The sequence below is a fragment of the Phoxinus phoxinus genome (genome assembly GCF_949152265.1).
Source record: "Phoxinus phoxinus genome assembly, chromosome: 11".
NCBI classification, from domain to species: domain Eukaryota; kingdom Metazoa; phylum Chordata; class Actinopteri; order Cypriniformes; family Leuciscidae; genus Phoxinus; species Phoxinus phoxinus.
Window position 1 is genome coordinate 23,775,704 of NC_136886.1, and position 24,968 is coordinate 23,800,671.

General features: G+C 40.8%; 3 protein-coding genes across 5 annotated transcripts in view; 2 read left to right on the forward strand and 1 right to left on the reverse strand.

Moving 5' to 3' along the window:
* The window catches only part of LOC307007291 (inactive rhomboid protein 2-like), a 70,909-nt gene extending 66,180 nt beyond the window's left edge, over window positions 1-4,729 (forward strand). For 2 of the 3 annotated variants that reach the window (XM_079629105.1, XM_079629104.1), the window contains one exon: window positions 4,011-4,729. In XM_079629105.1, coding sequence (XP_079485231.1) covers window positions 4,011-4,430 — 420 coding nt within the window. In that variant the 3' untranslated portion in view covers window positions 4,431-4,729. The remainder of the gene's footprint in view (window positions 1-4,010) is intronic. The other variant, XM_079629106.1, reaches the window with a different exon arrangement.
* An 895-nt stretch (window positions 4,730-5,624) lies between these two features.
* Window positions 5,625-7,918, reverse strand: aanat1 (arylalkylamine N-acetyltransferase 1). Its single transcript, XM_079629119.1, has 3 exons — window positions 7,427-7,918; window positions 7,013-7,167; window positions 5,625-6,874 (listed from the first exon to the last, which is right to left on the reverse strand). The coding sequence occupies exons 1-3, from the start codon at window positions 7,578-7,580 to the stop codon at window positions 6,569-6,571; spliced, it is 615 nt and encodes a 204-aa protein (XP_079485245.1). The 5' UTR covers window positions 7,581-7,918; the 3' UTR covers window positions 5,625-6,568.
* Window positions 7,919-18,371: 10,453 nt separating this feature from the next.
* The window catches only part of ube2o (ubiquitin-conjugating enzyme E2O), a 46,768-nt gene continuing 40,171 nt past the window's right edge, over window positions 18,372-24,968 (forward strand). Inside the window, exon 1 of the mRNA XM_079629103.1 lies at window positions 18,372-19,017. Coding sequence (XP_079485229.1) covers window positions 18,631-19,017 — 387 coding nt within the window. The 5' untranslated portion in view covers window positions 18,372-18,630. The remainder of the gene's footprint in view (window positions 19,018-24,968) is intronic.

The window sequence follows — 24,968 nt, forward strand, 5'->3', positions numbered from 1 at the left end:
CACTGTGAAGTACGCACCACTACACATAAAAGCTGTTCACACAGTATCAGTTCTCCCGGGTGATGTAATAAAGGGTGGCCCATGTTAAGGCGCGTGCCCCAGCACACGAGCGCTGTTCATACAGAACTGAAAGGCTGGACGGCCGGGTCCCTGTCTCACAGTGGCCCGTCTCCAGTCTTTCATCCAACCCCTTGCTATGCGGGCCAAGGCCTGGGAGGCTATCCACGGTATATCAGAAGGGGTGTTGAACATAATAAAATGAGGCTACTCACTACAGTTTGCTTGCAGACCCCCGCGCTTTTTAACTGTGAGAAGAGGCGTGGCTCACGTTGTTCTCACCGAAGTATTGAAACTGTTAGAAAAGGGAGCTGTCGAACCAGTTCCCTTTTCACAAAGTGAGTCGGGCATTTTCAGTTGCTACTTCCTCGTTCCAAAGAAGGATGGCGGTCTCAGACCCATCCTAGACCTCAGACATCTGAACAAAGCGCTTATGGGCGTGTCCGTTCAGGATGCTGACTACCAAGCAGATCCTCGCGTAAATTCGTCCTGGGGATTGGTTTTTCTCAGTGGATCTGAAAGATGCTCATTTTCACATCCAGATATTGCCTCATCACAGGCCATTCCTGAGATTCCCCTTTGAGGGGCAAGCTTACCAGTACACACAGTACTACCATTGGACCTATCACTGGCACCTTGTACATTTACGAAGTGTATGGACGCTGCACTTACCCCCCTGAGGCAGCAGGGAGTGCGTGTGTTAACCTACTGTACCTCGACGATTGGCTGATTATAGCTCAATCGGAGGCTTAGTTGATAACTCTCAGATCCTGACTCCTCAGCCATCTAGAATGCTTGGGTCTCAGGATCAACACCTCCAAGAGCATACTGTCTCCCAGCCATAGTATTCTTTCCTGGTTATAGTGATAGACTCTATCAGGATATTGGGTCTCATGGCCTCAGCATCATCAGTACTCCAGCTAGGACTACTGAACATGCGTCCTCTTCAGCGCTGGCTAAAACCCGGTGTACCAGCTCACGTGTGGCGATCTGGCCAACTACAAATCAGAGCGAGCCACGGCTGCATCAAAGCCCTGGCTCCCTGGAAAATGGCTGACTGGTATCAGTCTGGCGTGAGTTTGGGTGTGGTTTCAAGGATAAAAGTGATCTCGACAGATGCCCCCAACTTAGGTTGGGGGGCCCTTTACCCCCATATTTTATGACCCAGAGAGGCACCTACATATAAACTGGCAGGAGATGAGAGCGGTGGCTCTATCACTGAAAGATTTCTCCCATACCTAAAATACACTATGCCCTGGTCCGGACGGACAACATGGCAGTGGTGTCTTACATAAATCACCAGGGTGGTCTCAGGTCAAGCAACCTGCACATCATGGCCAAGAGTCTCATTCTATGGGCTCAGCACAACCTGCGCTCTCTGAGGGCGGCACATGTGCCAGGCATTCTGAACCAGGGTGCGGATATGGTATCCAGAGTCAATGTTCCCCCTGGGGAATGGTCTCTTCACCCACAGACGGTTCAACTGATATGGAGCATCTTCTGCGAGGCTGAGGTCGACTTCTTCGCCTCAGAAGAGAACGCTCATTGCCAAACATTTTTTACAAAGAGCGAGGACGCGCTAGCCCACAACTGGCCGAGCTTCCCGCTGTATGCATTTCCTCCGGTTACGATGCTACCACAGGTCATCGAACCGATCAGGGAAAGCAAGTGTGCAGTGCTACTTATGGCTCGTTTCCACCGAGCGGTACGGTACAGTACGGTTCGGGTCGGTAAACCATGATCCGGCTAGCGTTTCCACCGCCAACAGTACACTTACTTGATAGGCGTGGTGTTTGCCGAAAAGAAGTGACTGACGTCATTTTCGTGGGAAGAAGAAAGCCACATCGTAAACAACAATGGGTGACATACAGCAGATCTCGTTCTTGCTTCTCGGGCATGTTTGTCACAAGAAGACACACAATGCAGAGTCCGGTAATTCTGCTGATGGAACAGCGCGTTCTTGAAAGCGCCACTCAGCTCGCTCTGCTACTGCGGTTGTATGTACATTTTAGGCAACCATAAAACGAAATGGGTTATAAAACACACCGCCTCTTTTCGTTTTCATTTAAATAAAATGTAAACATTATAGGCACACAAATGTGGTTCAGGCAATGCGTATTGATTATTCACTGTATTGATGTATAACGTTAGCCTATTTATAACAAAATAAAATAAAACACAACCCTGATATTCCAGGCAATATGTGCATTTGTAAAAATGTTGCAATAAACAACATTACAGTGATTATCTTGTAATAAAATAAAAATGACAACTCAACCCTATCTCTTTTTGTTAAATTTCAGTTTTATCTGAAGTTATTTACAAGAAGTTATACAATGAGAAATAAAGCAGGAAAAGAGACATCAGAGTCCAGGCAACCTCTGCAGGCGGGGAACATGAGCGCCCGGTGATCGCCTGGATCTCATAAACTGGATCAAATTTTCATAAGTCTTTATAAATAAACCACTGATTTGAGCTTTAAACAACTACATTCTCGCATGAAAAATTCTTAAAACTACATTTCGTGACACAATAACAGTAGTATTATATTTCAACTGTATATTAAAAAATGGCACTTCTAATGTTGTCATTCCCCTTGTAGCATGCGCAAGTAATGATTCTCTGTCAACCAATCAACATTTCTGCAGCGAGTCTAGCTCCACCCTTTAGTATCGTACCACTGTGCTAGGTAGCCCAACGGAAGGCTACCCAAAAAGTGGTACAGTACGGTTCGGCATTTGTGTGCCATTCACAACTTCTGACAGTGAAAACACAAATAATTGCGTACCGTACCGCTCAATGGAAACAAGCCATAATAGCCCTTCTCTGGAAGACCCAGTTATGGTTCTCCGAGTTGGCACAGTTGCTGGAGACAGCCCCATGGCCGATTCCGCTGAGGAGAGATCTCCTCACGCAGGCAAACGGGAAAATCTGGCATCCCCGTCCTGACTTGTGGGCCCTTCATGTATGGCCCCTCAACGTGTACCCGGGTGTCTCCCAGATAGGGTGCTACATACCATCTCTGAAGCAAGAGCGCCTTCGACTAGGCTCCTCTACGCTCAGAAATGGGGGATATTCTCTGGCTGGTGCACAGAACGGAGCCTGGACTCCTACTCGTGCGAAATATCGAGTATACTCTCCTTTTTGCAAGAGCTCTTGGACGTGGGTCGCGCCCCCTCCACGCTCAGTGTATGTGGCGGCCATAAAAGCATCTCACACTCTTGTGGCCGGGCAATCACTAGGAAGAAGCGCCCTTGTCGTGCACTTCCTTAAAGGGGCAAGGAGGCTAAACCCTCTTTTGTTGTGTTCACCAGGTTTGGCCCGTTTTCACAAACAAGGCTTAGATTAAATTAGGACATTTAAGTAGCTTTTATAAATGTGCCTTAGTGTGCATTTTGAGACAAAACAATGGCACTAAAATAATTTTAAATATGTCAGTGCAAGCTTTCAGTTAAAACAGCTCAAATATCCATTTTAGTCTGGGACTAGCCTTAAGCCTAATCCTCGAAACCTGGCACATATGTTTTAAGTATCTTTTCGACAGTTCTGTATGTTCAAACCACTCTCAATACTGTACATGCAAGAATCAGGGAAATATGTGTGCGGTTTCTCCTCCTCTTTCGCCTTATATGGTGTTGAGTACACTGACCTTTCAAAAGAATCCAAACAAAGAAGTTCTTTGATATTGTGAAGATGTTGAAAGAAAGATTTTTAGTGTGTACTGAAAATAAATGAATTTTTTAAAATGATTCCTTTAAATGTTTGTTAAACAAATATTTTAGTTTATATATATATATGTGTGTATTTAGAGATTTAATTATAAGAGTTAATTGAAATGATGTCCCATTGCAATTTTATTGAAATATTACAACATCACTAGCATCAAGTGCCTTGAAGGAATGCTCTTTCACGCTTAATGATACTGACATGACTTAATCTTTCTCTTCTACTAGGTTGGTCCAGCAGGATCTCAGTTCGGTTTGTTAGCCTGTCTTTTTGTGGAGCTGTTCCAGGCCTGGCAGATGTTGGAAAAGCCATGGAAGGCTTTCCTGAAGCTATTAGGCATTGTTCTCTTCCTTTTCTTATGTGGCCTTCTGCCCTGGATTGATAACATTGCTCACATCTTTGGCTTCCTCGGTGGTCTTCTGCTGTCCTTTACTTTCCTTCCGTATGTCGCGTTTGGCACCTTTGACAAGTACCGCAAACGAGCTCTTATTTTATTGTCGTTGCTTGTCTATGTGGGGTTGGTGTCCTCACTTATTGTCTGGTTCTACATTTACCCCATAAACTGGCATTGGCTAGAGCATCTCACCTGCTTGCCCTTTACCAGCAAGTTTTGTGAACGCTATGACATTGATCATGTGGTACACTAGCTTTGTTCTTGTGTAGACTAAAACTCCAAGGACTGCAAGGGAAAGGAAGCTGAATAAAAAATAAAATCGAGGAAGACAGCAAATAATGCCATATTAAATTTGGAGTTCAGAGCCTTTTTAACCCCTGGAATGCACTGTGGTCCAGGTTTTCCCAAAGCAGTTCTGAACATCTCTGATAGTGTGCAGGTTAACTATGATGTGTTGTTACTGAAGCCTGTATTGAACTCTTGCTATCCATTTATCTTAAAATATCTGACACTAAATGTCCATCCAAAGCTTTATACTCCCTTTTTAAATGTCCTTAAACTTTTAAAAACAAATGCAGCTGTTAACTTCACACTAAAGGTTAATTTCCTGTTACTTTGGATGTTTGTGTTTGCCGAAAGAACTGCAGAGCAATTAAATAAATGCCAGAGTCATTTCACTGAACTGGCTATAGCTATGCATAATAAGGTTTTATGTTGAAATGTATAAATGTGTATGTATATCTCAGTGACATTCAAAAGAATACTTCATTTTTCATTTGGTTTTCATTTGCCTCTATTGACAACGGAAAATAGCTGTCTAGGCTAGTAACGTCTAGTTCCACATTTATGAACACACTAGGGGTTTGAATGTTTAGAACTCTAGCTTCCTGTACTTGTGTTCCTGGATTGGAAGCATGCTTTGAATTAAACAAGGAGAGCTGTTGTTGACAACCAGCTATTAATGTTAATTGATGCACTGCATGCATTAAATCATGTGTGCATTCCCTTGGAACATGTATTGTTTTGGTATTTTGTCTCCATTTAGTGTAATTTCAAAGTTAAATTCAGCTGCTGTTCTTTTTGATATTCAGTGCATCATTGTTTACTGAGGGCTGCAGTTGTGCCTTAAAAGATAACCGAAGTGACAATCTTACAATCTGGAATATTTTTTTTATGTTGAAGGTATTTGTACACATGATTAGAGGTGGACCAAATAACTAGTGCTTCAAATAATAATACAAATACGTTTGGGAATGTTTTTCCTGTGAAACAAATGTTTATATTTTTGTCTCACAATTTGTGAGAAAAAAAGTGCTTAAATGTGACACATTCTCTGTGCCTTATTTAATAAATAAATGTAATGTTAAAACCAGAATCGTCATCCTGTGAACGCTACAGAAATTTACACAATGACTTGGACTAATCTAAAAAGGGAAAAGAGCAAACGTTCTGAAAAATATATTCTTTTATTTATTTTTACTTACAAAATTTATACAAAATCATAGATGTCTTGATTCAAGACTGTAGAGGCATAGTGGTTGATTTCTACAGGGAAAGGCAATGGAAACCAGTCTTAAACATCTCAAATTGTCCGACACACATTTAGGTGATGATTTCTGTTTTGCAACACCTCTGTACATGGAACATTTAACTCTTCAATCCTTTGCTTTGAAGTGAGCAAACAAGTACTTCTAATCAATAAATGAAATAGTTCTGGTGCCTAACCAATAGTTTTTCACGTTTATGAGATTGTATATTAAACGTTCGTCACATTGGCACTAAATACCAGCCAACACGTATGCTCTCTTGTGGCTTTTTTCATAAGAGATCACAGTGGAAAAGTATTCAGTTGATGCTATTTTAATGCTTCCATTGAACAGACACACATCTAAAGCAGCCACAAGATACTGAACACAAAAAGTAGCCGTTCACAGCTGAACCACTACCATGTCTTTTCAGCCTTGACCACCGATCTCACAACACAGACAAATCTGCATTGGATTAAAAATGTGCATGAGTAGGCTAATTAAAAAAATAAAATCTAGGGAAATGCATAACAAATACCATACAAAATAAACAATAATATAAACCTTGTCTATTAGATAACCTGACTTTGAGAGAAAAAAAATATCCAAGTTTGACTTGAATTCAAATCGTAATAATAATACATTTCAGCCATCACTGTTAGGTAAAAGGGTGGGATGCAGTTTGCAATAATGTTTCCCTTTTCTATTTTTATATATATATATATTTATAACCATTTTTGCTATACTGACAGAGTCTTACAAAAGTTGACACAAATAGCACTAGACCAAAAGCTGCTTCAACACACCCACTGCTTCACTACTTTAGCCTTTTGGAGATCCAAAAAGCTACATGACTAGTGATCCCTTAACAGCCACTGTTACGCCGCATGAATGCATGTCCCCGTATAGGATAATGCATCTCGATGAAGGTAAGTGGCCCTACAGTGATTTCAGAAGGACCCTGCCCTTTAAAGCCAGACTTCTGGTAGAAGGGCACCAGGAAGTCCTCACACATGAGCACAGCACGGCGGACATATGGTAGACAGCGCAGATACTGCAAGTAACGCCAAAGCAGGATTGATCCTTTTCCCTGCTGGCGGAAGGTCCGGTGGACTGCCAGCACATGGATGTGGACAGAAGTCCCATGAGGCTTATGAAGGGTCAATGCATCCTATTAAGAGAGACAACTAAAATAAATCATGTGCACCAATTACAAGAAACATAACATGTTAAGATTAAATAATAATAATACACTTTAAAATAATTTATTTCTGACTATAATGAATACATGATTTGAAGGTTAGATTACATTGGTAAGGCGGTCCTGGTCCCAGAGTGATCCAATGATAAAAGCAACAAGCCTCCCCTGTTCAAACCAGCCCAAAGAAAGCTCAGGACAGAGGGTGAGGAAGTGCCTGACCTCATCCAGATGAAGAGGACATTCCCCAGACACAGATATAAAAGCTGAGAGATAAAATTAGAAAATAACTTAAATCACATAGTAACCAAATGTAGCATAGGCTATAGGCTAGTATTTAATTATATAAAAAAGCATTTTATAAAATGTCATATTTAACTCAATACAAAAGTAGGCTAATTATAGCATAAACTAAATGCCAAAAAAAGAAAGAAAAAAAGAGCAAAGTAACGAAAAGCACTGTTCCCCAAATTAATGAATAACACATTTTTAATGGTTATAATAGGAGTGTTCGTTTTGTCTTACCCTCTCTCTCTATTTCGAACACACTGATGGCGTCCTCCGTGTTGAGCGAGCGGAACTCGCTGGCGGGGAGCGTGTGCCTGCGCTGGCGGCCAGGGGAGATCGGAGCTCTCATGTAGATGGGCTTCAGGAAAGGCAGTGCGCTCACTACTGACATTTCTGTTGCTTTTAAAAATCTCTTTTGCCTTTTGAATAAATAAATAATATTCAAATGCCGTTTACAGGTGTTCGATTTCCAGGAGCTGTGTCAAAAGTGAATCATAGAGGCGTACCATGAGCATTTATACCAATCCATCTGCTTAAGATCCATTAGTCACCATAAGCCTTAAACCAGCCCACATTTCACCATTAATCACGTTTACTGAAACCGCGTGAGTGTATTTGATGCTAAATAGGCAGATATCGTTAAACTCATTGGAGATAGTTAGAAACACCTATTAAACGAAAGTGACTACTGTATCTGACGTCTGTCTGGATTAAAGCAGTAGCCTACTACGCCTACTGTACAAACAAATCACCTTCACTTGGGCTGATGGATCAGTAGCCCACATTTCCGTGAAACAGCAAAGCTGGTGGATTAGAGTTATTTACAATAACGACCGATAATGACTGTACAGAGGCTAGGCTGACAAGTATTTAGGCTATCACACGAGCAAGTGTGAGCATTAGACTGATTGTGACATATAGGCTACATGTAGGGCCAATTCAGTACAGCAGCACGACTGTGATAAGCCTATTACAGTCAAATTAACCTTAAGTAACTTTTATTCAATAATGGCCTGCTAGAATATCAAAGCCATGTTTTCTCTGCAAAGAAAAATAGTTACAAGCCACTTTGTATGTTAATAAAAGCAGTCTAGTGGAGTGGACCGACAGGTTTCCCCTTTAAAATAACTAAATCCAGAATCATCAACGGTAGGGCAAATATGTAGGCCTGTTTTCCTGTTTTTTATTTATTCCTCAAATATGTTAATGTGGTAAACTATCACTCAAGTAGCTATGTCTATGATGAATTTACAATAACGGCAACGAATGTTTCAGGCTGATTCCTGAAAAAAGTGCAATAAACAAACATTCTAAGTTCAACAGCAGCCTATATTTCCTGTCAGACACTGACACCATGTGGATGATCTCTCAACTGATCATGTGTTTGGGCGAAGTAGCAGATTCATTTTCATAGACAAACTACATAAAACAAATGTATCCAGTCAGCGCTATCCCTTACAAAAAAATTACTGCAGTTTTTTTAGAACTAATAGCCTACTGCAGTTTTTGTTATGTAGGAAAATTAAGTTTTTTGGACACGAAAAAATGCAATAGGCCCTATTGCAGTAGCTGTACAACTGCAGTTTTACTGCAATACAACTGAAGTAGAGCGAAAATAATACTGCAATATAACTGGTTACTTCAACGAATAGGATGCCTACAATACTGCAATATAACTGCGGTATTACTGCAATGTCACCTTTATTTATATAGCGCTTTTTACAATACAGATTGTATCAAAACAGTTTCATAGTGATAACATGAAAATAATACAAGTAGTTCTCTTACGAGAGATACTCTCGTACTGCGTTGTCGTAGCAACGCATTGGGGAAAATCCTTTTCCACGAGAATACTGAAGCAAAAAATGATCCTTAATTTTGTATCAATGTAAAGCGCATTGCCATAGCATACAGACGTAGGCGAGACAGCTCGCGCGCCTATTGGCTGCTGTGCGGCAAATGCTTAAGCCAATCGAGCGAGCCCTTGAGTGACGTCACACCCAATGAGGGCGCTTCGCGCCCTCCTGCGTCACGTCCCACCGAAACGGGCGTGGCTGAGGGCCATATATTTCGCTCACAGGCTTATGAACTCTGATTTTTAATCCTTCAGCGAAGACACCTCATCGCTGATCCGAGTTGGAAGCTGCGCCGTCGAGAGAGCACATCAGCGGGAGAGACGTGAAGCTGCTGGCACCGCCGCCTTCTTCGCCTTCTAGCTGCGCGTTCCGGCGCTTATATCCTTTCACTTGCAAACTAAACTGTATTGTGTGTGTGTGAGTTCGCCGGCGCGACTCACACTTTGTATCTAAAAGAGCAGCGTCTTTTTCAAGATGCCTGCCTGCATACCGCCCGCTGCAGTGCCGCGCCGTAAAAAGCGCCGTGCTCAGCGGATCCCGGAACCATCTCCCAGCCATCAAAGCTCGCCGGTGCGCCCGCAAGCTTCATCTCCGGCTTCTTCATCGTCGATCCCCGACGGACAGCGACCGCAGCTTGCCGCCGCTTCCGTCGACGACATGGTCGAGATCGACGCTCTGTTGAAAGATGGGGACTCGTACCGCCCGCTGCAGTGCCGCGCCGTAAAAAGCGCCGTGCTCAGCGGATCCCGGAACCTCCCTCCACCACGAGGAGCTCGCCGCTGCTGCCGCCAGCTTCTCCGCCCGCTTCGCTGGACTCTCTGACTGACGGACAAAGGCCGCTGCATGCCGCCGCGTCAGTCATGGACGAGGAAGGTGAAGCCGCGTCTGTGGAGGACGACTGCTGTTCTCTCCTCGCTTCGGGTTGCGAGGGATGGGCGAGCTCCGAGGATCTCCCCACCCCCGCCGCTCGCGAGCGTCGAAGAAGAAAGGCCAGCATCGCTCACGCAGGCCGTCGCGAAGCCTCGGCCTCGAGTGATCGGCGCCCGTGGAGCCTGCGCTTACTGGCTGGATGGCTGCTTTCTGCAGGAGGATGTACGTTACGGTCCTCACGACTCGCGCTTCTCTTCCTGAGTTTCACAAAGAAGTTGCAGAGTCCAGGAAAGCCCCATTTCGACCAGGTTGCGTACTGCTGCTTCAGTTTTGAGCAGTCGCCGCAAAGGGACGGTGTTCAAATCCCGCTGCGGCCGGATTTTCACCAAAACTTTTCGCTCGCACGGTCCCAACACACGCGACCGTGCCAGTGTATTCTGCAGTCACCAAACCGGCATCAAGGCCTGTTTGCCTGCACACAAACGCCGTTTTTACGACGTCCCAGGTAAATCTAAAAAATTATTTTCTGGTGTCCCGGCCACGGCCGATGGTGTTTTGTGTGTAACTGTAATGCCCATGCCCTACGGAGCCCGTCCAGCCCTCCCTCTCCCGCCTAAACGCTGTCGAGGGGTCGAGCGCGGACATTCTGCCCGCTGTCATCAGTAATGCTCTACTGGCAACCACCCAGTAGAGCATTACAATAATCTAGCCTTGAGCTCATGAACACATTAACTAATTGTTCCGCATTTGTCAATGAGAGCATATGGCGTAATTTAGATATATTTTTAAGATGGAAAAATGCGTTTTTACAGATACTAGACACGTGACTTTCAAATGAAAGATTGGTATCAAAGAGCACACCCAGGTTCCAAACCGACGACAAAGACTTAACAGAGCAGCCATCAAGTGTTAGACAGTATTCTAGGTTATTACGTGTGGAAGTTTTTTGTCCAATAATTAGAATCTCTGTTTTTTCAGAATTAAGTAGTAGGAAATTACTAGTCATCCGATTTTTTATATCAGCTATGCATTCCGTCAATTTTGTGAATTGGTAAGTTTCGTTAGGTTTTGAAGAAATATACAGCTAAGTATCGTCGGCATAACAGTGAAAGCTAATTCCATGTTTCCTAATGATATCTCCTAATGGTAGCATGTATAGAGTGAACAGCAGCGGTCCTAGTATTGAGCCTTGTGGTACGCCATACTGAACTTGTGATTAATAAGACATCTCTTCATTTACTGCTACAAACTGATAACGGTCAGATAAGTAGAATTTAAACCATGCTAGTGCAATTCCACTAATGCCAACATAATGTTCGAGTCTATTTAAAAGGATGTTGTGGTCAATAGTGTCAAATGCAGCACTAAGATCAAGTAACACTAATAAAGAGATACAACCACGATCGGATGATAAGAGCAAATCATTTGTGACTCTAACGAGAACTGTCTCGGTACTATGGTACGGTCTAAATCCGGACTGAAAATCCTCGCAGATATCATTTCTTTCAAGAAAGGAACACAGTTGGGTCCAGGAGAATAACATAAATAACTTTGTTACAACAGACTTCTTGTTTCTTTCTTTTTTATTATTTTGAAACAAGTTGTTCAAATTGGTAAATAGCAGCACAAGACATCAAAAAGAAGCAAATTAATCAAATCAAATCAAAATTCAATCTACCTTTTTTTAGAGAAAACTTATTATCCTATCAAAGAAAAAATATAACGTTCAACAAAACACAGATACTGAACTGACTCCCTTACTAGCCAAAAACAAGAGAAAACATAATGTTCACAACAAAGAAAAAGTGGCACCCCAATCCCTACGTGCTGAAGTATAGTGACATTTACTATGATTATAATAACGAGCGAAAAGAAAACCGTTTACAGAAAGATTTACAAAAGAAAATTAGAAAAGAACATCAAACCGGGGGGGGGAGAAAGAGAGAGAGACACACACACACCATACACAATGTGTCTCATCATAACACAGATCAATAATATTGCAAGACAAAAGCAAAGAAAACAGTGGCAACCAAAACTTGGAGAAAAACACCTTGGGAGAAACCAGGCTCAGTCAGGGGCCAGTTCTCCTCTGGTCAATGAACAAACAGTGTATGATTATGATTCAGGCAACATTACAGGTCAGAAGTCAGATTGGATCAGAACATTCACAATATTTATCCAATTCCATCTGGTTGGAGGTCGGAGTCATCCGACGAGTTTGTTGAGGTGTGAGGCCTTTCACAGGGCCAATGAGGCTGGCACTTAAGGGATGCGTTGTGGTCGTGTGCACACACAGGTTCACCGCCTGATCTGGATACGGCCCGGATCCGGCTGACTTCAGTAAACCTCTGAATATATGGAAAGATTAACATTAGCGTATGCCATTCTTCTTATGATGTAACGAGTACATCGGGTGTTATAGGAAGTGTCCCTGGTTCCGGCTGAGCTAACCTATGCAGCCTAATAATCATTTAACTCAGTGGTTCTCAAACTTTTTACACCAAGTACCACCTCAGAAAATATTTGGCTCTCCAAGTACCATCATAATGACTAAAATGAAAATACAGTAGCGTAGTTGGCCTAACTATTCAGCTACAGTTATGCACAGCTCAAAAATGAGGCAGTTTTATTTCTAATAAGAATATGTATTATTGTCAGCAACTTTAAACATTGTAAAAACACAGTTCGAATATTAACACTGCAACTATAAGTAGCATGGTTGCCTGCTGCAGCTCAGGATGTAATGTGATTGTGCACAATGACATAATTTGTAGACAAGACCAGACACTGTCAGGCCTTGATCATACCGAAAATACCTTCGCCTGCAGGGAAGGTACCTCCATATTATAAAACTTCAAGGAAGGAAAACTTGAGGAAGGCGAGGACCAGCCGGCCGCATCACAAATATCCTGAATGGGAAACCCAGAGGACCAAGCCTAAGACGAGGCCGTGCCTCTAGTCGAATGAGCCTTGATACCTATAGGGCAAACCTGACCCACTGAGGTATATGCCATAGATATGACATCTACTATCCATCTAGACAGTCTTTGCTTAGTGACTGGATAACCCTTAGATCGGCCACCAAAGCAGACAAAGAGCTGTTCTGATTGTCTGAACGACGCAGAACGCTCCAGATTCTCAGTGCTCTGACAGGGCAGAGCAAATTAACCTCCCCATCCTCAGCAGAAGGGGAAAGCGTGATATCCTGTGCTCTATATGGTGTTGAGAGCACTTTGGGTACATAGCCATGTCTAGATGCTAGTGCCATTAGGAGAGCAGTCTTTAGCGAGAGAGGTTTATGATCAAACGAATGGAGCGGATCAAAAGGAGGACTTTTCAGGGCCCTAAGGACCGTGGAGAGGTCCCAAGGCGGCACGAATGGAGGTCTGGAGGGGTTCATCCTCTTAGCTCCTTTTAAAAACCGTACCACTAGGTCGTTTCTTCCTAGTGACTGGCCAGCCACTGGAGCATGATGAGCTGCAATGGCTGCCACATATACTTTTAGCGTGGACGGGGAACGGCCCGCGTCAAACAGCTCTTGCAGGAAGGAGAGTATCACGGATACCTCACATGACCCTGGATCAAAGAGCTTTTCCAAGCACCAGCTGGAAAACCCCGACCACTTCTGAGTATACAGACGCCTTGTAGACGGGGCCCTAGCCTCAGTGATAGTGTTCAATAACTTCTCAGGAAGGTCCCTGGATACCCGTTTAGGGGCCAAACATGGAGGGCCCATAAGTCGGGTCGCGGATGCCATATCGTCCCTTTTGCCTGTGTGAGGAGATCTTTCCTCAGCGGAACAGGCCAGGGGACTCTTTCCGATAACTGAACCAGCTCTGGAAACCACGGTCTGGATTCCCAGAGCGGGGCCACCAGAAGGACTGGGAATCCGCTCTCTCTGACCCATTCTATGACCTGGGGGATCATTGAAACGGGGGGCAAACGCATAAAGGGGATGGCTGGGCCAGAGATGGGCCAACGCATCCCTGCACTTCGAGAAGAACGCTGCGCAGTGAGTGTTGGTTTTCGAGACAAAAAGGTCGACTTCGGCCTCGCTGAACACACTCCATATCAGACTGACCGTCTGTGAGTTCAGGGACCACTCGCCTAGGGGAGTGTTACCCCGTGAGAGTATATCCGCACCCAGATTCTGAATGCCGGGGATATGCGCCGCTCTCAGAGAACTCAAGAGGAGGTCTCTCGCTATGGCGTACAGGTTTCCCGACCTGATGCCACCCTGCCGATTTATATAGGCCACCACTGTACGTGCGGACTAAGACATGGTGCCCCCTGAGGTTTAACAGAAAAGCTTTGAGGAGCTACTGCATGTGGCATTTTACAGCTAAAATGTTGAAGTTTAGCTGTTTTAACTACTGTAATCATTTAAAATGTATCAACCTGAATATCACTTCCTAACATCATCCCATAGCAAGTAACTCTCTTTCTCCTCTCATGTTCCATACTTACTTGCCCTGGATCTACCTGTGGAACCAGCTCATCTTTCTGTCCCTCATCATCACTGGTGGCATGTTGCTGCATATCTGTCTGGCTCACTTCTTCACTGCTGCTAATATTTAACTGCGAGGTGCTGCTGCTGCTGGCTGTGCTGCTAAATATTTCAGTTAATTTGAGACATTTAGCGGCTTCAGTATCTAAATTCCGCAAAAAAATTTTTTATCTCGCCTTCTCAGCCCCACCCTTTTCTTTCCGTTTTTACCCGCGGCCGCGTTAACAGGGAAAAAAACAGGTGATGACTGCGTGCGTGGCGGGCCGGCCCGCCGGCCGTCCTGGAGAACCGGCCGTTCTGTGATTCTCCAGATCACACAGATGGCCAGTCCGCCCCTGCTAGTAACTCACTAGCCTGTTAACGCACCACCCATGCGCTCAGTTATTTATTTTTATAAAAAGTAACTTTTATACTGCTGCATCAACATATTTTCCAAGTGCTCCACAGATATGTGATTAGCAGTTACAACGGTGCATCCTGATTTCGACCACCTTTGTCAGCTCTACACAGGGTTGACATTGGATGCATTCCATTCAGTTGCCGAGCACCTTACCAATTCACACACCGACAGCTGTGATCAGATGTAACCTGTTGTGATCAGTTATTTTAATAAACCTTTACAGTGTGATCAGATGTTACCTGTTGTAAACAGTTATTTTTATAAACCTGTACAATGTGACCAGATGTTACCTATCAGTAATTTATTATAAAAATATGATATCAAGAATTAATATTTCAGCTGGTAAAAACGATATGTATTGATGATATGTAATTGTTTTTTCACTAATTAAATGTCACCATAGGCTGCCATTCATATTCAATTGTTGATATCAATAATTGATTTCTTACTAGTTTCCAATTTCACTTATTAGAAATACAATTCTTACTATATGGATATTTTTGTAATATAATCAGTAATTGCAAGTGCAAATGTCTATTCTTGATATCAACAATTGAATTGCTACTAGTAAAAAATTTAATTTTTGATATTGATAATTTGATTGTCACTACTAGTGACAAAGTTAATTTCTGATATCATGCGTGTTATTGTTACTGGTAAGAAAGCCATTTTAGATATCTGAAATATTACTCTCTAATTGTTGATAATTATATTGAGATTCCTCATAAGCATTTATCAAATGCAATACATTTATTTATTTATATAACACAATAACACTTGACCCTTTAATACTAACACCATCTCTTTTCTATATCTATAACTGTACTGCGCTAGACTAAACTGGGAAGGGTCATAGAACAGCTGCTTCTGTTAATTTGTAAGTCGCTTTGGATAAAAGCATCTGCTAAATGATTCAATGTAAAAATGAAAGGAATTAAGTATTCTGGTTAGAAGGAATAAGTCATGTCAAGTTTGCAAATGAATTTCATCTTGGTTTATTACTTATGAAAATTAAATGGTGAAATATTACCTCTAGGCCTACATGAAGGTCAGTAGAATGTGTCTCTAGCTTCCTGAAAACATCAAACACTTCTTACAACTGATTTTATACAACTTATTTAATCATTTATATTTTATATTTATATCATTATATTTGAAATACATCCCACCCAAATTGGAAAAAATACCCTATCCGACCTTAACCCTAATTATTCTATAGTTAAATATGTCCCTATAGGTTAACGTTACCTCTGGCCACTTCATCGTCTACCCACGTTAACAATGACGATCTATGGGACAATATGAGACCACCTGATCGTCGGAGGAAGTTTTCTATGTGCTCCCAATTTAAAACATTAATGGTTTTAACGTTATTTGTCATTTCGCTAAAGTTATAGCTAGCTTTAAACAATCTTCTAACTACTGAACTAGCTAGCGGAAGTCGGATGACAAAATGCGGAAGAGCGAAGTATGATATACTGGTCTGGTGTATGTGGACATCTGGAAAGTCATCCAGTAAAAATACTTCTGAAGGAATGTTGGGAATATGAATACAAAGAAATAGCAAGCTTTGGTTGGGTAGTAGGGAAGGAGGCAAACAGCTTGGGATTGAAAGAATATTTAATAGCCCAATACCAGCAATTCCCCCTTGGATGTATCCTATGCCATTAATTGACTTAACGTTACAAATACATAAATAAATAAATAAACCAATAAGCATATCAACTGAGGTAGTAGTTAAACAGTATGTAAATCGAGAGTATTATTCAGAATTACAGGTATTTACAGATGGGACAAAGGAACCAGAGTCTGGTCGAACTGCAGCAGCAGTATTCATTCCTACATTTAATATAAAAATTGCAAAAAGAATATCGGATCATGTGTCAGTATTTACTAGGCTACTGAATTGCTAGCTATCATATTAGCTTTACAGTGGATTGAAGAAGTTCAACCAGCAAGAACTGTGATATGTACTGATTCAATGGCTGCTCTCACTAGTCTTATGAGTGGAAAATCTAAATCTCGGCAATATTTAATATTTGAAGTTTTGCAATGTTTATTTTGAGTAAGGCAGTTAGGGGTATTGGTATTCTTTCTCTGGGTGCCAGCACATGTGGGTGTGGATGGTAATGAGGAGGTAGACCAGTTGGCAAAGAAAGCATTAAATCATCCACAAATAGAAATTAATGTATCACTAAGTAAATCAGAAATCAAGAGATTAATAGCAATTGAAATTAGTAAAAGATGGCAAAAGATATGGAATAGTGACTAAAGGAAGACATCTTTATCAAATTCAGGAACGGGTTGGAAATGAGAGGAAAAGATAGGGAAATAGGAAAAATATGTAATTATTACAAGGTTAAGAATTGGTCATACTGCATTAAATTATGGTCTTTATAAAATAGGGAAGCATGATACAGGAAAATGTGATAATTGCAGGGATTTAGAAACAGTGCAGCTGCATATTCTTTTAGAATGTGCTGCATATGAAAGGGAGAGACAACAGTTAATTCAAGAGTTACGATGGATGGGAGTTTCAATAAAAGTATTGTTAGGAAATGGGTCCAGACAATCAAGAATTCATGAATTAATATTTAAATATCTAAATAAAACAGGAATAAATAAAATTAGATTTTTGTTCCAAAACCAAGTATACTCCACACTCCAGATCAGTAGGTGGCGGGAATGCACCATTTATGTTGGTCTGCCAATCCGCCAGTAAACACCAGAAGAAGAAGAAGAAGAAGAAGAAGAAGAAGAAGGAAGAGCGAAGTATTAAAAGTGGGCGGGGCGGAATAAGGTGAATACTCACCCTCAAGTTGTTTCAAACCTGTATGAATTTCTTTCTTCTGCTGAACACAAAGGAAGATATTTTGAAGAATGTCGGTAACCAAACAGTTACCATGCAGGTCCCATTGACTTCTATAGTATATTTTTTTCCTACTATGGAAGTCAATGGGACCAGTTAACTGTTTGGTTACTGACATTCTTCAAAATATATTCCTTTGTGTTCAGCAGAAGAAAGAAATTCATACAGGTTTGAAACAACTTGAGGGTGAGTAAATGATGACATAATTTTCATTTTAAAGTGAACTATCCCTTTAAGCCCCAGCCCCTCGCAATGGCACTGCTACTACCACTAATACAACAACCAAAGACTATTGAAAGGGACTTTGTTACCACTCTATAGCCAATCTTAAAGGGACAGTTCACCCAAAAATGTAAATTTGGTCATCATTTGATTTACTAACCTTCATGTTGTTCCAAACCTGTATGAGTTTCTTTCATAAGCTAAACACAAAATAAGATATTTTAAAGAATGTTGGTAACCAGACAGTTGATCAGCCATTGACTTCCATAGTTTTTTTTCCTACTATGAAGTCAATGGCAACCGTCAACTGTTTTATTACAAGCATTCTTTAAAAAATCTTATTTTGTGTTCAACACAAGAAAGAAACTCATACAGGTTTGGAACAACTTGAGTGATACAATTTTCATTTATGGGTGAACTATCTCTTTAAGACTCCCTTATTGGAGGACATTGTTAATCTGATGAGCTTTATAATGCGACGTCAAAACATTTGCATTGAACAGTTGTATTTTCTGTTGAATGCAATTATTTAAAATAAACGTATGAGTGCTTTGCTATTGAAGACACTGATGTAATTGAGGACAGTGGTAACAACAGGTGACCCTTCCTCCATGCTACGCTCTACGTACAGACGTAAACACGTGCTGCTCCTGCTCACAGGTTTCTATTCACTTCTCCATCCCTCTCCTCCCGCATCATTCAGCAGCAGCAGAGATGGCGGAACCCGCCACAGCAGCGCTTTCTCCGGCCATGAGCCCGAGCTCCGAGCCTCCGTCCGGCATACACTCTCCCACGGCAGGCGGAACACAGCGGCTCCTGTTTACGCATGACCTGGTCTCTGGAAAACACCGCGGGGCGATGCGTTTTGGGCTCGTACGGATGATTCACGGCGAGGAGGATTTAGAAGATTCGGACTCCGAGATTGACGGTGATGGCGGAGGTAGAGGAGGTGGTGGCTGCGGTGGAAGAGGTGGAGGCGCTCCCGGTAACTCTGACAACGAGAGCGGTGCGGCGGACACACGATCATGGCCTCTCGGTAGAGAATTCGTGCGGATTCAATGGTATCCTGAAGGAACGAAGCAGGATATTCGGGAAACACAGGTAACGTAACCGAACGGCGCTGATGATTTGTGCGTATTGTTCTTCCATAAAGCCAACCACAATGATCAACAACGTATATTTCACTCTCACTCTCTGTCGCAACGATTTAAACGAGGCCGAGATCCGTTTATTGTCTTTTACTTTATTCAGAATATAACCAGGATGATGTAATTTGATTGATTGTTGATCCCCAGAATGCCGTAGGCAGCCCACAAAGGTTTAGGGATTCGGCCGCTGAATCTATCTAGCCTATCGAAAGGGCGCAGTTACTTATGAAAACACTTAAACAAGACAATTTATTACATTAAGCGTTCAGGACTAAGCTGACCGGCTGTGAACAGTTACGTTTTTAATCTCTAGATTGTTGTAACGAGTCATTGATCATCTTTTGTGTAACCTATCCTTTATTCAGGCGTGGACAGTATCCAATCACTGGTCAATAAAAAAGTGTTTGTATCTCCAACTCAGCCAGCAGTAAACAATGTCATTACACAATAATGTCAGTGCACAATAATTATGGCCAGGTAGGCCTTCTGATGTTTCTGGACCTTCAGTGTCTTATTTTGCAGAATGGTTTTCAGATTTTTGTGCCAGTTCCCTGTTAAAGCATGGACCAGCCCTGGCTAGAACTCACCATTTTATTCTCCAGCTCTCAGCTGTAGTTTCAGAATAAAACACTGTGAATGAGAAAACAACACTGGACAGCTGTTGTTCCTAACAAAGACATACCGTCAGGCTGATAACCACCCCACCCTTCAATGTATGGTTAAGGCCTACCAGTACTGGAGTGAGCTACAATTGACTAAACCAACAACATCTGTAGATTCAGATTGTGTAGTTGGTTTCATACTAACATAAATATATCTTAATGTTTCTAGTGCCAGTGCAGAATTATTTGTTTAAAACCAACTCAGAAAAAGATGCACACGATGCACTTTATTTTTACATAAAAGAGTATACATATGACTAGAAATTTTACTTAATTTTGAAAAAGGTGGTGGTAGTTTTTTTTTTGTACAAATAAATGTAGGCCTAATTATAGGTCTACACAGTAGGCTAAGCTTTCTCATCACAGAAAAGACAGCAATGCTCGTCATGACTAATCACATTTACATTAAAACATGAATCATTTTATATTTTAACAATAGTACTGTATATGGAGTCTTATAGGATCTTTTCCATGTTTATTTAAATTCCTACTTCTTATTGTGGCATGTACTACCGTAATATTGCATTGTCTTTACCACTAGCAAAGGGCAATATTGTATGAAATGTATTGTTATCTGACATATTTTTTCTTTTTCTGCATATGCACTATATGCTTTTATTTGGTATGTGGTGTCTGTGATGCAGCATTCAAGCTGTCAGGGACCAGAAGCATGTGTCAGCATGTGGTCTGCTGGGAAAAAGGACCCAGTGGGCAGGAAGAACCATCCAGTTCAGAAGCTCTTTATTTCTTTTCTGAGCTTTTGGACAGATGTTGGTTATGCTAATGATGCCTTTGCTTGTCCTTGATAAGTAATTAGCATCTCCTTCCTTTCCAAGCAAAGTTTTCTTCCTTTCTCTAAGTGTTCAGGCTCAGAATGACAAGGCTTAGTACACGGGAAGATCGGTCTGCTTCCACAGATGAGTCCTGCTCTACTCATCTGTCTCATCTGTTCAGCAGATGTTTCTGACCAGAGTAATTTCAAATCAGGGATTGCATTTTTGTTATGTATGCTTCATCCTATTTCTTGTACTCATCAAATGGCTGCAAAGAGGAAATTGATGGAAAATAGTCTGTGCATGAGATGTTTGCAGTATTTATTATATCACCAAAGATACATTTTTCAATATAATTTCTAAATAATATCTCTATTATCAGCGACATTAAATATTGGTAGTGATATTATCCTTGTAGCTGAGACTCTTCAGAATTATTTATTTGTATAGATCAAGTGCAGTCATGATAGGCCATTCCATCATTATGTCCATCTCTGCTTTGGAATAATGCAGTATTATGCCATCATATTAATAGCCCAATATGTTAATATCTGAGCTTTCTCTGTTGCATAGGTCTTAAAGGTTTAGCAGCAGAGACTGCTTGAGGTTTGCTCTATTGCCATTTGCCAAGCCACCAACTCTTTAATTGACTTACCGGTAACTGTAGTTTGAAACCTAGACTCTCACTGATGTTTTTTCCCCTTTCATTTTACTTTCAAAGTGTGTTTGTTGGTCCTTTTTTAATCCCGTAAAACAAAGGTTGTCTTGGGTTTTTAATAGTTTTTGTCCATGTGTAGATCGTTAATCTGTAATAGTAATTGTGGATCTGATCAAGCAGGTTAGGACACCCTGCCAAGGACCCACGTGCATGTCAGTTAAGCTTTGTATTAGAAAGATGTGTGCAAAAGTGTCACCATGTTTTTTTTTTTTTTCTAAACCAGGAATTAGGGGTGGGCGAGATGACCATAATGTTATATCACTATAGGAGTAATTTTATTTCACAATAATGATATATATCACAATATAGTCATTTTTGCTTTAAATAATATCGAAAGTTTGACACCATAGACATTTCATAATTTTTGTCACCAATGTCACAAGAAACTAGCCAAACTAAATAAAAAAAACCCCACAAGCTTACTGAAGACATGTAAACAATCAGTGATAAAATAAGAACAAATAAACTAATTACAAGATATAAGCAAAAGCAACAAAACTAAAATAAACCTAAATTAAAGCGTTAAATAAGAAATGATACATAAATTGTAAATGCATAAAAAACACTGTGTGGTCATCACTGTGTAAATTAATTATAAATTTGTTCTTATTAAAGTTACAAAAAGTGATTTAGTCAAGAGCAGGTAGTGATTTTCTCTCTTTTGTTTGATGAACATGAATGGCAGACAGCTGGAATATTAGGCTGCTGTCATTTTAAGAGCTGACCGGACCCAATACTGTCACACATGCGTTTTCTTTTCTCAACTGTTTACGTAAAAATTACTGTATATAGGATACTTGCAAAGACAGGCATTTTGACCCAATAATAATAATAAAGTGGCAAAAATAATAACAAAAATATATATTTTTAACAAACTGTAAAGTGTGTTATTTTTACTTCTTGAATTTTCTCCTTGTTAGAATATGTTTATTTTATTGGAATAGGGTATATGTCGAACGTCGCATGACGAAACCGGAAACCTGGTCTCATCGCATCCGCTTGTCATAGAAAGTGTTAACAGCCGTATGAACTGACGCCGATATCTATGGAATTTTAAGGTAATCAGCTAACCTACCTATCTCACTTTGTTATTGGCGTTTTATTCTATTTAAATATCTTAATGTTAGTGTGAAGATTTTTTTTTTTTTTACTTTTAAATATCAATCTTCACATGCGAGGGACATTGGTTATGATCATCTTTGCTCGCTCCTTTTAAGTTATCTTGAGTAAAACAGTAAAAAAATGCATGAAGCACATACAAAAGACCTGAACCGGAAGCGATGCGTTCTGTTTTCCGGTTTCGTAATGCGACGTTCGACATATACCCTATTAAGATCTATGTAGTCCAGCTTTTCACAAACAAAGAGTGACAGCATCCTCAACGTTCTTGAGAAAAAAAAGTTTAACATCCTCAATCTTTCAGGGTCATTTGTATGGGGTCAGGTTGTTTTCAGAAGTTTTGCATCATAATATAGCCCAGTTCTGTGGATGTATGTATTTTGTTTATTTTTGGAACAATCTTAGTCTCTATAGTGTGAACCAGTGGCCCAGTTTGGCAATAGGTAGTATTTAACTGCTGAACACTACTAATTGCTTACTACAAAATCAACATCATGACAGGAAGATTTTAATCAATGAAATAAGGCATTTAAACGGTCAGGGAAGGGGCGTGTCCTTTTAAGGCGTGGCTCCTGTAGTGCTGCAGTGTTCTGCTGCAGTCCCTCCTTCTTTGCTCCAACGCACACGTACATGTACAGCATTTTGTTCATTTGCACATGAAGTCTAAACAAACATACAGTGAGCAGATTCTTATTGATTTTTGTAATTGAGCCTTGTTTTGGGCTCGGGCACTGAAGGTTACTGAAAACTGAATAAAATATGAGCCTGTTTTACTGAAAATTTTTCACAAATTTAGGACCATAATATGTGACATTTTAACATGACATAACGTGGCACCTTTTCCCCCCAAAATTAAAGAATAATCAACAAGAATTAAACTTATTATCAGGAAAATATCTTTTTTTGTGTGTGTGGAATGAGTACCATCTGTTTTTACTATTGTAATTTGTACTGTCAGTGATCCATTCAGCTCTCTTCAGTGTGTTTGTTTGTGTGCATGTGTGGATGAGAAAGTGAGAGACATTGCTGGAAATGCTGGGATAACTGCCCATTTTACTCTCCACGTCCCACCTGATTGTGCATTACCATGTACTGCACTGCTCGGTGCTTTAAGAAATTCCTGCTGTGAGCCAGAGCCTAACTGGAGCTATTTGTAATCAACTAGTTCTAGGCTTTTACAATTTGCAGGATTTACAAAACAGGATTGCTCTTTCTAGAAAAGTCATGTTGTGAATGGCAAAACTTCTAGAGCAGTAGAATATAAAGAGTATTTTTGGATTAGGGGTTGTTTTCGTGTGGAACTAACCTCAGCAAAATAATTGTTTGGCCTAACTTCTATGTAAACACTGTGTCCAAATATATGGGTTTGCATGTGATTTTTAAAATATAAAATTCCTTTGCTTATTGCAATAGAAGTGAGTAGGGTTGTAACGGTATGAAAATTTAATATCACGATTATAGTGACCAAAATTATCACGATTATTAATATTATCACGGTTTTGTTCAAATGAGATGAAAATGTTCAAAAAGAACTGATACGCACACTGAAAACATTTTAACAAGTTTTATATAGTGGGGCTTAACAATAACAGAGAATAGTAGCCCACGTACCATATCGGACGTCACTGAGAAGCTGCGGCTGCGGCGGGAGGATTTTTTGGGGATGAATCTTCCTAGCACTGTCACTGCCTTCCGCCATGTCTTCTCGTACAAAAAAACAATGTTGCGCCGCGCCAGCACCAGACTGATGCTGCCTGGACAGGATTGAACAGTTTTTGATAATTACATTTTAAACGATAATACTATACTTTATACTATACTAATACTATAATTTTAGTATTATAGATAATATATATATATATATATTTTATATAATTCTAGTATTATAAATAATACTATACAAAATTTTAAACGATAACGATAAAACGTTGCGCTGCGGCTGCGCCAGACTGATGCTGCCTGGACAGGTTTTCACGATAATCAAACACGGTTTTCGTGATAATTAAATTTTAAACGATAATACTAACCGTCAGGACATTTTATCGTGGTTTATCATGAAACCGATAACAGTTCCATCCCTAGAAGTGAGCATACCGGTATGTCCTTTAAGCAACTGTCTTCAGGATACACTCAAACCAAGACAGCTCAAGTCTAGTATCTAAATTTGTAAAGAACACCATTGTCACTCAGTCACTCTTTCTAGTGTTCTCACCCCACACTTCATGAACAGAAGGATGTTGCATAGATCACAAATGGGTATTAATAGTATTCTACCCTACCCTCACAAGACAGAATGAGCCCAGGGCCTGATATGAACCACAGCTACAGTATTATTTTACTATGGAGGTAAACTGCATCTGTAAAGGACTGCAGGATGTGATTTAAGGATAATTTGAATTAAATTGGTTTGATGAGTCAGAGTAAAACTGGTCCCATTTGGAGTCTGTAATGTGAAAATATCTCTGGAATGAATGCTACAGATGCTTAAACAATGAGACCAGATCCATGTCCCCTGAGATTTTTCTGGATGGCAGCTCATCAGGACACAGCATGAATCCTGAATACATGATCGCAAAAAGAAGGTTGCAATGTCCCAGCTGTCTTTTGTCTCACGACATCTTTCCTTTGTTTC